General features: G+C 42.4%; 1 protein-coding gene across 6 annotated transcripts in view; it reads left to right on the top strand.

Annotated features, from left to right (window-relative positions):
- nbn (nibrin) overlaps positions 1-13,648 on the top strand; it is a 66,782-nt gene that overhangs the window by 16,455 nt on the left and 36,679 nt on the right. For all 6 annotated transcript variants that reach the window (XM_041189434.1, XM_041189435.1, XM_041189431.1 and 3 more), the window contains 4 exons: positions 2,147-2,264; positions 4,351-4,538; positions 5,726-5,823; positions 10,089-10,230. In XM_041189434.1, coding sequence (XP_041045368.1) covers positions 2,147-2,264; positions 4,351-4,538; positions 5,726-5,823; positions 10,089-10,230 — 546 coding nt within the window. The remainder of the gene's footprint in view (positions 1-2,146; positions 2,265-4,350; positions 4,539-5,725; positions 5,824-10,088; positions 10,231-13,648) is intronic.

The following is a 13,648-nucleotide window of genomic DNA, read 5'->3' as shown; positions in this document are numbered from 1 at the left end:
CAATGCATATCTGAATAGAACGTCTGTCACCTGCTTGACACAACTGTGGACAGCTGACTGGGAAACTCTGCAGAGATCACCCACCGACCCCTGGAAAGAGCCAGAAATATAGAAGTTGAGGGCAGCCGTAACCTTCAGTGCCATTGGAATGGGGGGCCCAACCACACAGTGATCTCAGGGCCTATCATCTGACAAATGGAGGTGACTGTCTCCCTTGAGAGATGGAGCCTCCTTCGGCACTGCACCTCAGACATATTGAGGTAGCTGCTTCACCGACTGTATACCCTGACAGCAGGATAGTGGCGTCACCTTCGGCCCCATCTGCCTTGGATTTCCTGTTGGCCCTGCGCCCCTTGTGCCTGTGCCTCTCCTCCCGAAGGTGGCTCCCCTAGAGGCTGAATGTGGACTCCTGGCCTCCTCCCCCCCTCTGACCTCCCTCCTCCTCGGAGGTGCCTCCAATGGAGAGCAAAATTCCCATTCCCAGGCTAAGGGAAGGCTTCCTGAAACCTGCAGGCCCCAAAAATGACCTTCACTGTTAAGTCCTGACCTGAAGGCTGTTAATCCTGTCCAAGCAGCTGGTATGAGTTTTGAAGTATTCCTGCTCACACAGACAAGCATCAGTAACTTTCACAATTAAATATCTGACAGATAACATTTGCAACCCCATAACGCCTCTTATTCCGCCCGTGGATGAGGGTTATACAAATGTCTCCTACCCACCTGCCCGTTGCGCCCTTGCAACACCCTGAAGATCGCATGGACCCCAAAAAATTCTGCCTCAAGGGCCTCAACTACATGAATAATTAATGGCGGGCGCGCATCGGAGAATATCGCGCGCCCGCCCACCTAAATAGCGCGATGGCGCGCGGTGACGTCAGAAAGCTCGCCCGACATCACCGCACATCATCTTACTTGTTGGAGTGCGGGGCCCGCCCCCACATGTTAGCGGGAAAATTCTGGCCCTAGAGTTGAGGACAATATTTTTGCACTGGACCCCGACTTTCAACAAAAGGTCAATTTCTGAGCATTCAGAATTGCATAATATTAAACAAACCCAGGAAATATCTAATCACCTTGCTACTGGTGCAGCAATCATCTCCAACTTGCCCCGGTCCCCCACAAGAGACTAAATAAAACAGCAACAAAAACCACCCACGTTAATGAATGAAACCTCCACCCCAAACATTTGCATACTGGAAACTTGTTTGCCTTAACTGCCCTGCTGAGACAAATCATCAGAATTTCCATTGAGGGTAGAGCTGAGTGCAGCACTGACTTCCAGCCCGTTGTCCTCCTCTTCTCCCCTCTCCCTTGCTTCTGCTCACTTCCTTTCCTTTCTGTCTTTTCTACCTGATCCTCCTCTGCCCCTCTTCTTCCCTCCTTTTTTTTCCATTCCCTTATTTCCTCCCCTTCAGAGAACAAATAATTTTTAGGATCATAAAATAATTACACATTTAATTTCCAGAATCTTTGCTCGGATTCTTTGGTGAAAAGCAAAGTTTCATTCTGTTGCGTACTGTTGCAAAACCTAATTCTTACCAGAAGAGGATATTGACAAGCCAAATTCGGGTGGAAGAAATTTGAAATTGAGCCAGAAGCAAAAAACTCCAATAATGATGCACAATGCAATGAATTGTGTGATAATGTTTGGAGCAGTGATTTTATGTAATTTAGCGGTTGCTATTGAAATTATTTTGACATTATATTATTTTGTTTTCTAATTAACGAAGGATTTCATTGTAACTTTAAGATGATTTTATAAATCGGCACTTAAGCACTATGCCTCATAAAATGTATCCATCTTGGACTTTTGAACATTTTGACAGGTTTTTGGTTAGCTTAGAGAATGAACAAATGGAAATCAATGCAAAATCTTGAAGGTTGCAATTCGTATGATGCACAGACCGAGCACAAAGCACAATGACAGAATTGGAAATTATGTATTTATTTATTTTAATATCAAATTAAACTGTGCCTAAACAAGTGATAGCTTAAGGCATTCTTTATTTTGTTTCTACAGTTAAGAAATAACTTTATGTATTGTATCTAAATGGACTGCTTGCTGGCAAGCACATTCTTTAATTCTTTTCATTCTGAACTTTGAAGCAAAACCAAAAAAAAATGATACAAATTTTGTTCCTGGCAGTTTTACTCCACCTATCGATGAACCTAGTATCAGACCTGGCGAGCTGGATATCTCAATAAAACCTGAAAGAAAATCGATTTTTAGAGGCAAAACATTCTTCCTTTTGAATGGAAAGCAGGTAATAGTTGCATTTCAAAGAGGAACAATCTTCACTAGTATTAGATGTAATAGTGACTTCAAGCTCCTGGTGTAAAGCATATGCCCACATTTTTGTGTTTGAATTATTTTGCAAAGAAAAGATTATCTTTTAAGTAAAAGTAATTGAGTAGTACTGTACTTCCAATGTAAAGTTGTATCAGATTTTTAAAATAAAAACATTTGAAGTCAGACTGAAACTTTCAACAATGACAGAACTAACCAAAGAGGTCACAGATAGTATTATAGGCCAGAATTTTTCCCTCATTAGGCGGGGGCGGTCTGGAAGCCGACCACCGCCCGCGCTCGTCTCCACTCTGCGATTTCATACGGGCAGGCCAATTAAGGCCCACCATGTGTGGATCGCAAGCGGCAGCACTACCTGTGCGGGCATGGGGAGGAGGGAGAGCGGGCCTGGCGCACAGTTCGTGCACGTGCGCAAAAGGGTGCTTCAATCTCTCTGAGGCATGGAGCTGTCTCGGAGGTTGAAGCGCTTTTTAAAAAAATTAATAAAAGCAGTAAAAACTCAAAAAAACATGCCCCCTCATATGACACTGTCACATGAGCTGGGCCATGTTTTTAATTCAAAAATACAGTTTTTAGTTCATGTTTATTTGCTTTAGGAAACATCATCCTGCTTGTGGATGAGGTTTCCTAAAGGATGTAAAGGTCGCTTGGCTTTTTCGCCTGCCCGCCAACTGTAAGGTTGGATGGGCAGCGTAAATTTGATTTTGATTAGCTTGTTAATGGCTTTAATAGGCCTTTCAATTGTTGGCAGGTGCACAGCCAACTCCGGCATGTGCACAGTGATGACAGAACACACATGCGACATCATCGTGCGTCATTTTACGCTCGGGTGTATCAGGCACGTTCTTGCACACCGAGCGTAAAATTCTGCCCATAGCATTATTTGAAAAGGAGAGGCTTATAATATTGCCAAGAAGAGCAGTAAGCTTAAAGATTGGGTGAGTTTGCCAGCAAAGGGCTACTTAAATATTTATAACAAGGGTGAAAACAGAATATTAAAGAAAACTATTAAGAAATATGAAAACAGATTGTAAGAGCTTCTGCAAGTATGTAAAAAGGAAGAGAGTAAATAAAGTATATGTGGATTTCTTAGAGGTTGAGACAGGGGAAATTAAAATGGAAAATAAGGAAACGGCGGAGAAGTTAAGCAAATATTTTATATCAACCTTCATAGCAGAAGACAAAAAATAACCTGAAAAAACAGCTTTAATGAGACCAAGGTGACTAACAGCCCTGGGTTTTCAGGACTGCTCTTGAATCTGCTCTCTTGTCCCGTATCCCGGGTGTGAGCTTCCATGAGATGCCATTTGTCCCAGATTTCTTCCTTTTGTCTCGTGGTTTGTGTCTGCACATGCACAGTCCAGAGCCAGCATAACGCACATGAGCACAAATAGCCATGACAGAGCAGCAGTGCAGCACTGGCAGCAGCGCTGTCCCTCCGGCCTCAACAGACGCATGGATGGGATTGGGGAAGTCCAGGAGGTGGTGTGGGGTGGGGGTAGGGTATTCAACTCTTACACTAAAATGCAGTCTGGTGGAAAGTGGGTGTTCACTTGCAAACGATCCCATGACTTCTGTACATCTATAGATGTGATGTTGTTTTCTCCTTTAATTTAAGTGGAAATACTGCTGTCCTTACATTTAAACAAACTTTTGACATGTCCCAATTGAAAGGTATTATTGGTTTTGTGTCCACCATGTTTTCAGGTAGTGCATTGCAGAGTATGAAAAAAAATTCTCATTTACCCTTGGACCTTTTGTCAATAATCTTAAATCTGTCCTGTGGTTACTGACCCGCCTGCTGTGAAAACAGTTTCTCTTATTGATGATTTAAAATTTTTGAACACTCATTTCTTTCTTTCATGTTAGTTCCATTGCTTAATTCAAATGACTAGATAATTTATTACTTAGCATTACGCATGGCTTTTATTCATGTATATTTTTAACAAAAATATCACATCTAGCATAATTAGATTCCCACCAATACTTTATACTATTGTATTTTTGATGGTTGTTAACTATACATGTGACTTGTCTTGCAGCACAAGAGGCTGAATTCTGCTCTCACTCTTGGTGGAGGGGCTGTTCAACTTTTTGAGAATTGTACCTCAAATGTGTCATTCCTTGAAGTACCAGGAAGCTGTGTCATTGATGTTGGCATGTCAGATTCTCAAACTATGTCAAGTTCAGCAGAAAAATGGATTGAATCAGTGATGAAAATTTTACAACGGTACATAACCAACTTGGTACAGAACATATATATACAAACATACAAACTAGGAGCAGGAGTAGACCACTCAAATCTTCAAGCCTGCTCCGCCATTCAATAAGATCATGGCTGATCTGATTGTAACCTCCCGCCTACCCGGATAACCTTTCATCCACTTGTTAAGCAAGAATCTATCTAGCTCTGCCTTAAAAATATTCAAAGACCCTGCTTCCATTGCCTTTTGAGGAAGAGAGTTCCAAAGACTCATGGCCCTCTGAGAGAAAAAAATTCTCCTCATCTCTGTCTTAAATGAACAACCTTTTATTTTTAAACAGTGACCCTCAAGTTCTAGATTCTCCCACAAGAGGAAACACTCTCTCCAAATCCACTCTGTCAAGACCCCTCAGGATCTCAAAGGTTTTGGTCAAGACACATCTTACTCTTCTAAACTCCAGTGGATATAAGCCTAACCTGTCCAACCTTTCTTCGTGAGACAACCTCCCCCGCCCCCCCCATTCCTGGTATTAGCCTAGTAAACCACCTCTGAACTGCTTCTAATACTTTTACACTTTCCTTTGTATAAGGAGACCAATACTGTACACAATACTCCAGATGTGGCTTCACCAGTGCTCTGTTCAACTGAAGCATAACCTCCCTACTTTTGTATTCAATTCCCCTATATTAGTCAATAGGTATCAGTAGACGGGCATTATCAATTTATTGGCCATAGGTCAATCTTGATGAATTTAGAAATTATATTTTTGGTATCTTATATCCGCTATTTTCAGAAAATATACCAAATGAATAATAGGTGCGTTAAGGAGTATTATTGCGTTTTTTAATCTTTCCATGTAAAAAAGTGTAAAGGACTAGTTGCTATGGTACTGGACCAGGAATCCATGAGTAAATAGTTCACATCACACCATGGCATGTTGTGAAACTGAATTTAATAAACTTGCAATTTGTGTGCCATCCCCAGAAAAATTACCATAAATAGTTGCACATGACTCCAGCTTTACAAAGCATATGGTTGATTCTTAATACTATCTAGTGATAGATGAAACTATTTGCCTATAAGTCACTTCAAAATCAAAGAATAGGAATTATACACTTAAAACCTAGATGTGGATTGGTATGTAACTGGTCTCTTCAAAGTTGGCTATCCATGTGGCACTTTGTATTAACCAGAATGTTTTCTGTTTGACTAGAAAGGGACTGCGTGCTATACCTGAGGCAGAAATTGGTTTAGCAGTTCTTCACAACTCAACAGATGTTTATTGTAATCCCCACCAAAAGCCTGATCATGGTAAGTATATAAAATATGTCACTAGCCTGTCATATCTAATTCAGCTGTGAGCTGTGGTAAGAAAAACGCATGCTATTGTGAGGGTACACTGAAGCTTTGACATTTTAACATGCCTTCTAAAAGTTCAGTACAGTTATTTTTGTCAAAACTGACCTTGGTTGTCAATGGGTCAAAATTCTGGAGTTCCCTGCTTAATGTCATCCTGAGAGCACAATCCTTGTAAGGCCTGCAGCAGTCCACAAAGGTACATACATTTATTAGAGCTAAAAATTTTGATGAGTAAATCTAGGCACCAAGGATGTTGTTTCCTTGCATCTCCATTCTGGTTTCACCTTCTTGAAGAGGCTAATCATTTAACATTTGTTATAGTCTGGCTGAGCATACATAAGAAATAGGAGCAGGAGTAGGCCGTTCAGCCCCTCAAGCCTGCCTGCCATTTGGATCATGGCTGATCTGCCTCAGGCCTCACCTCTCCCATCAATTCCCATTAATTTCTCAAATAATTTGTCCCTTGTGATAGAGGCTGTTTCCTCCATTAGCTCCTTGCTTATCTGATATCTTTGGAATGTTTATAGTGTCCTCTGCCTTGAAGACCAATGCAAACATTGGTTTAAATTGTCTGCTGTTTCCCTGTTATCAATTCTCAGTGTCCAATGCTCACTTTAACTACTCTCTTTTTATATACTTGTAGAAGCCCTTGCTTTTTTGTTTTTATATTTCTTGCCAATTTAATTTCATAATCATTTTTCTCCCTCTTTATTAGTTTTTTAGTCATCCGCTGCTGGTTCCTAAAAAAAAATCCCAATCCTCTGGCCTAACACTAGTTTTCGCCACTTTGTATGCCTTAGTTTTTGATTGGATACTCTCCTTGATCACCTTGGTTAACCACGGGTGGTTCATCCTTCTCGTCAAGTCCTTCTTTCTAACCGGGATAAATTGTTGCTGAACGTTATGAGGTATCTGCTTAAATGTCTGCCATGGCTCATCCGCTGACCTTCCCCTTAGTCTTTTTTCCCAGCCCACTTTAGACAAATCTTTCTTCATACCTCTGTAATTGCCTTTATTTAAGTTGAGGACACTGGTTTGAGATCCGAGTTGCTTGCCCTCAGTGAATTTGAAATTCTACCATGTTGTAATTGCTACCCCCTCGAGGATCCTTAACTACAAGATCTCTTATTAGTCCTACCTCATTACACATTACTAGATCTAAAATAGCCTGTTCCTGGGTAGGTTCTGCAATGTATTGTTCTAATCTTTGATGTACTCTACAAATTTATCTTCCATGCTACCCCTCCAATCTGATTTGTCCACTCAATATGCAGATTATATGGCCAGAATTTTCCCGTCGGCGATTTGGGCGCGGAGCCCGCTCACCGACAGGAAAATGACGTCGGGAGGTGCCCCCGACGTCATCCCAGTCCCTTTAAATTTTTAGGAAGATGGGCGGACAGCGAAATCAGCTGTCCACCCGCCGACCTCTCAATGGCCAATTAAGGCCATTGACAGGCTAATTAAGATCATTAAAGACCTGCCCATCCAACCTTAAGGCTGGCCGGCAGGCTTCTGATAATACATGAAACCTCATCCACCGGCAGGATGAGGTTTCATGTCCAGTTTTAAAAAGTTTAATAAAGTTTATGTCGTTTTTATTAACATGTCCCATCTCGTGTGACATTGTCACATGAGGGGGACATGTTAATAACATTTTTATTTTATTATTTTTTAACTTTTGTGCACTGTCACTAATCTCCCTGAGACAGCACTTTAGTCTCAGGGAGCAGTTCGCTCTTTCGCGCACATGCACGAAAGAGCGCTCTTTGACAGCTCTGGATTCCCTCCTCCCCCACCCCCTTCGGGAAGGCTGCTGGGCGGGCCTTAATTGGCCTGGCCACTCAAAATGGCGGCGGGCCCTGTTTCAGTGGCGGGGGTCATCAAGGGCAAAATTCTGCCCTATATTAACGATTTGGACGTGAATATCGGGGGGCACGATTGGGAAATTTGCAGATGACACAAAGATTGGCCGAGTAGTGGATAGTGCAGAGGATAGCCATAATATCCAAAACGATATAGATGGGTTGGTGGAGTGGGCAGTAAAGTGGCAGATGGATTTTAACATAGAGAAGTGTGAGGTCATACGTTTAGGGATTATAGTTACAGGGATTAGACAATAAATGGGAATGTACTAAGAGGTGTAGATGAGATGAGATATCTTGGCGTACCAGTACACAGATCCCTGAAGGCAGCTGTTCAAGTAGACAAGGTTGTAAAGAAGGCACATGGAGTGCTCTCCTTCATTGGCAGAGGTATGGAATGTAAAAGTAAGGATATAATGTTGGAATTGTATAAAACACTGGTGAGGCCACAACTGGAGTATTGTGTGCAGTTCTGGTCATCACATTACAGGAGGGACGTGATAGCTCTGGAGAGAGCGCAGAAGAGGTTTACAAGAATGTTGCCAGGGTTAGAAAAGTGTAGCAACGAGGAGAGATTGGATAAGTTGGGGTCATTTTCCTTAGAACAAAGAAGGCTGAGAGGTGACTTGATTGAGGTGTACAAAATTGAGGGGAATAAATAGAGTGGACAGGATAAAATTGTTTCCCTTGGTGGAGAATTCTAGAACCTTTGGACATAGATTCAAGATAAGTGGCAGAAGGTATAGCGGGAACATGAGGAAGAACTTTTTTACGCAGAGGGTAGTGGGTGTCTGGAGTTCGCTGCGCAAGTTGGTGGTAGAGGCAGAAACTCTAAACTCTTTTAAAAAGTACCTGGATCTGCACCTTAAGTGCTGTAAGCTGCAGGGCTATGGGCCGGGGGCAGGAAGGTGAGATTAGAAAAGGCACCTGGGTGTCCTTGGGCTGGCATGGACAAGATGGGCTGAATGGCCTCCTTCTGTGCTGTATTTTCTATGGTTCTATTAAAATCACCCATGACAATTGTAGCACCCTTCGTATACGCCTCCATTATTTCCCGATTTATACTTTGTCCTACAGCGAGGCAACTCTTCGGGGGCCGAAAGACGATTTCCACCCATGACTTCTTCCCCTTGTTATTCATTATTTCCACCCAAACTGATTCCATGTCACGATCTATTGCACCTATATCACTACTCACCACCGCACTGATACCTGCCTTCATTAACAAAGCTACCCCATCTCCTTTTCCTTTTTGCTTATTTTTCTGGAACATCGAATACCTTTGAATATTGAGTTCCCAGCCTTGGTCACCCTACAATCTCTGTAATAGCTATCAAGTCATATCCATTTATGTCTATTTGTGCCGTCAACTCATCTATCTTGTTACAAATGCTGTGTACATTCAGATAAAGAGTCTTAAGCTTTGGCTTTTTAACATTATTACCCATTCTGGTTCTAATTTCGGCTGCACTCTCGTGCTTATATTTTCTGCCCCTTCCAGTCACACTTTGATTATCATTTGCCTCTTCACTGCCCTGCATCTCTGCTTTCTCGTTTATTTTTGATTTTCTAAACTTCCCTTCAATTGAACCCCCCCCCCCACTAACTGGTTCCAGCATGGTTCAAATGAAGCCTGTCCCAGCAGAACAGCTCTCTCCTTCCCCAGTACTGGTGCCAGTGCCCCATGAATCAGAACCCATTTCTCCCACACCAATCTTTGAGCCACACATTTATCTCTCTAATCTTATTTACCCTACGCCAATTTGCACGGGGCTCAGGTAGTAATCCGGAAATTATTACCTTTGTGGTTCTGTTCTTTAATTTAGCCCCGAGTTGCTCGTAGTCCCTCAGCAGAACCTCCTTTCTTGTCCTACCTATGTCATTGGTACCTACGTGGACCACGACAACCGGATCCTTCTTCTCCCACTCCAAGTTCCTCCCCAGCCCAGAAGAGATGTCCTTAACTTTGGCACCAGGTAGGCAACACTGTCTTCGGGGCTCTTTCTTTGCTGTAGAGAATAGTACCTATTCTCCTAACTATGCTATCCCTTCTTACTGCTACATTTCTCTTTTCTCCTCCAACTTGAAAGCTCAGTACCATAGTGCTGTGGTCAGTTTGCTCATCCTTCCCTGCAGCCTGTGCCCTTATCCACATCGGAAGCAAGAACCTCGTACCTATTGGACAAGGGCACTCGCTGAGGTTCCTCCAATGCTGAATTCTGGATCCCCATACATGTGGGAGATACTGGGAAGGCTATGTTTGTTGCCATTTTTTATGCAAAGCATTTTAGGCCCATGTTGCCTTATTATGGACTTGATTTGAAAAATTAGAATTTTCTTATTTATTTTTAGAAACTTGCTCCTCTTCAAGAACAACAATTCCAGGCCCTTCGCTTTCTCAAAATGTTGACATGGTCGACATGAGTGCCCCATATTCAGCACAAGTTACTGCATATGTACCAGATACACAACCATCACCAGAACACAGTATAAGGTAAAGGAAGAACTCGCTTTTATATAGCAAGCACAAACTAGTTGTATGCCACATAATTCTGGGTATGTATGTTTCCACATGTTCACCTTTCTGTTTGGGTAGAGGGGGGAGTAGTGGAGAAAGAGTTCTCTCTACCCTTCCACTTTGTTCAATGTTTGTATATTTTGTATTTGTGTCTTCTGTTCATTATTCAAGATAAACAGCTTTGTTATGTAATCTTATTTACAAATTTCATTAGCTGTATCAGGTCTTCATTTTTCTCCGTTGCAAATAAGCTTAGTCACTTTCTTCATAGCCTGGTCCATTAAATTCTGGTGTCATCCTGGTCATTCTTTAAACTCTAAAGTACCTATGTCCTTTGCAGTAGAGTGACTGAAACGAAACACTGTGGTCCAGAACATACTTATCGAATGGCCTATTTTCTGTACTTTCTATATTATTAGCATCAGTATTGATCAGTCTATATTGTTTTGATTTGATCTTTGTTTGCTCCCAGTGTCTGATTTGCTGTATTGATAATTACTTGGCACTGACCAGATATTTTCCGAATATGATCAATGATCACTCCAAAATCCTTTTACTTTTCAGCGTCTTGGTTGAGACCCTTTTATGTCTTACAGATGTTTATTTCTGATCCGTTCCCACATGCATTACCCAGCATTTATTCACATTTAAAAGCAATCTGGCATATTTCAGCCAATCTACCTACTCAGTCCAATAGGTCTCTTAGAATTAAATGGTAATCAGAGTAAATAGTGCATACAATGGGGTGCTCAGAACTGCCGGAAGGTTATAGTAACCATGGAAATTGTGCTGTGTAGATTCACCAGATTGATATTTGACATTAGAGTATATAGTTTTGATGACTTGTAGAAGTTAAAATGGTATTCATTGGAGTAGAGTGGTTCAGTGAAGATCTAATAGAAGTGTTTAAAATTCTGGCAGTACCGGTATTTTAGAGGGTAAATAGTGAAAAATTATTTCTGCTGATTGTCAAATTGATAACAAGGGAACAAAAATTTAGGATTAATACGAGAAATGTAAAAGTGGAGGTTAGAACATGTTTTCAGGGCTTACAATAAAATAAGTTACCACAAGTGGCTGTTGAAAGCAGTTAAATCACAGCATCTAAGAGCTGATTGGCATCCTTGCAGGTGCGAGAGATAATGGGAGTGTAACTTCAGAACTTTGGTGAGGTCAGTTGAGATCATCTGCCACACTTCTTTTGATGGCTGAACAAGCTGATTCTGGAAAAGTAAAGTCTGCCACACAAGTAAAGTTGTCCCTTGTCAGTACTGCAGGATGATTTTTGCTGATGCCTTGTTTGCAGGGCTGATGTCTGCTTTGCAGCCTCTGAAACCATATACCGTTGTGGTGGCGAATTCCTGCCCACAGCTGGTGTCATGATTTGCATTGATTGTCAGCTAGAGTTCCCACTTGTCGTGATTCATGGTGAGGGCTTTCATATCTCTTTTTACAGCACCCTTGAATTGGAGCTTTGGATATCCTGCTGGCCTCTAGGCTTGGGCTTCCTCTCTTATATCAGATCCTCAAGGATGTGGACATCTTCCATTCTGTGCACAGGCCAAGCCTTCTTTGCTTGCTTAGCACTAGCTTGCTCAGCATGTTTGCCTTAGAAAGGACTACTTCACTGGCAACTTCTCGTTCCGTGTGATGCCAAGATGTGCCTAACAGGGAGTTAGATAAACATTTGAATAAAAATATTGGAGTACAGGGAAAGGAGGAGGAAACTAGGGTGAGAATAGACAATTTTCATGTGGATTTGGTATTGATGGGCCAGAATATTCTCCCTCTGTGCTTAAACATCTGTGATTCTGTAGTATGTCACTTAGCACCATCAAGCTACATTTTCTGAGAAAGCATCTGAGAAATACCTTAAGCAAATGTTTTATTGATAATATGGGCTGTGGGCCCTGATAATATTCCAGCAACAGTACTGAAGACTTGTGCTCCAGAACGTGTGGTGCCCCTAGCCAAACTGTTCCAGTACAGCCACAACACTGGCATCTACCCAGCAATGTGGAACATTACCCAGGTATGCCCTGTACACAAAAAAAAGGACAAATCCAACCCACCCCATCTGTCTACTCTCGATCATCAGTAAAGTAATGGAACGGGTCATCGACAGTGCTACCAAGCAGCACTTGCTTAGTAATAACCTGCTCACTGATGCTCAGTTTGGGTTCCGCCAGGAATCACTTAGTTCCTGACCTCTTTACAGCCCTGGTTTAAAGACAGACAAAAGAGCTGAACTCTAGGGGTGAGGTGAGAGTGACTGCCCTTGACATCAAGACAGCATTTGACCGAATGTGGCATCAAAGAGCCCTAACAAAAACTGGAGTCAATTGGAATCGGGGAAAACTCTCTGCTGGTTGGATTCATACTGAACACAAAGGAAGATGGTTGTGGTTCTTGGAGATCAATCATCTCAGCTCCAGGACATTGCTGCAGGAGTTCCTCAGGGTAATGTCCTAGGCCCAACTACCTTTAGCTGCTTCATCAATGACCTTCCTTCCATTACAAGGTCAGAAGTGGGGATGTTCGCTGATGATTGCACAATGCACCATTTGAGACTCCTCAGACACTGAAGTAGACCATGTCCAAATGCAGCAAGACTTGGACAATATCAAGGCTTGGGATGACAGTTGGCAAGTAACATATGTGCGGCACAAATGCCAGGTAATGACCATTTCCAAGAAGAGAAACTAACCATCACCCATTGACATTCAGTGGCATTACCATCACTGAATACCCAACTATCAACATCTTGGGGATCACAAATGACCAGAAACTGAACTGGAATATAAATACTGTGGCTACAAGAGCAGGTCAGCGGCTAGGAATTGTGTGGTGAGTAACTCACCTCCTGACTTCCCAAAGCCGGTCCACCGTCTTCAAGGCACAAGTCAGGAATGTGCTTGAAGACTCTCCACTTGCCTGGGTGAGTGCAGCTTCAATAACACTCAAGAAGCTTGACACCATCCAGGACAAAGCAGCTAGCTTGATTGGCACCCCATCCACAAACATTCACTCCCTCCACCACCGCGCACAGTGGCAGCAGTGTGTGCCATCTACAAGATTCATTGCAGGAACTCACTAAGTCTCCTTTGACAGCATCTTCCAAACCCATGACCACTACCATCTAGAAGGACAAGGCCAGCAGACATGTGGGAACACCACTACCTGGAAGTTTCCCTCCAAGCCACTCACCATATATATTGCCGCCCCTTCACTGTCGCTAGCTCATAATCCTGGAACTCCCTCCCTAACAGCACTGTGGGTGTACCTGCAGCAGTTCAAGAAAGTGCTCACCACCACTTTCTCGATGGCAGTTAGGGATGGGCAATAAATGCTGGCCTAATCAGCGACACTCTCATTCCATGAATGAAATTTTTAA

Source organism: Carcharodon carcharias, chromosome 6, assembly GCF_017639515.1.
Source record: "Carcharodon carcharias isolate sCarCar2 chromosome 6, sCarCar2.pri, whole genome shotgun sequence".
Lineage (NCBI taxonomy): Eukaryota > Metazoa > Chordata > Chondrichthyes > Lamniformes > Lamnidae > Carcharodon > Carcharodon carcharias.
This window is presented reverse-complemented; position numbering and strand designations above follow the sequence as displayed.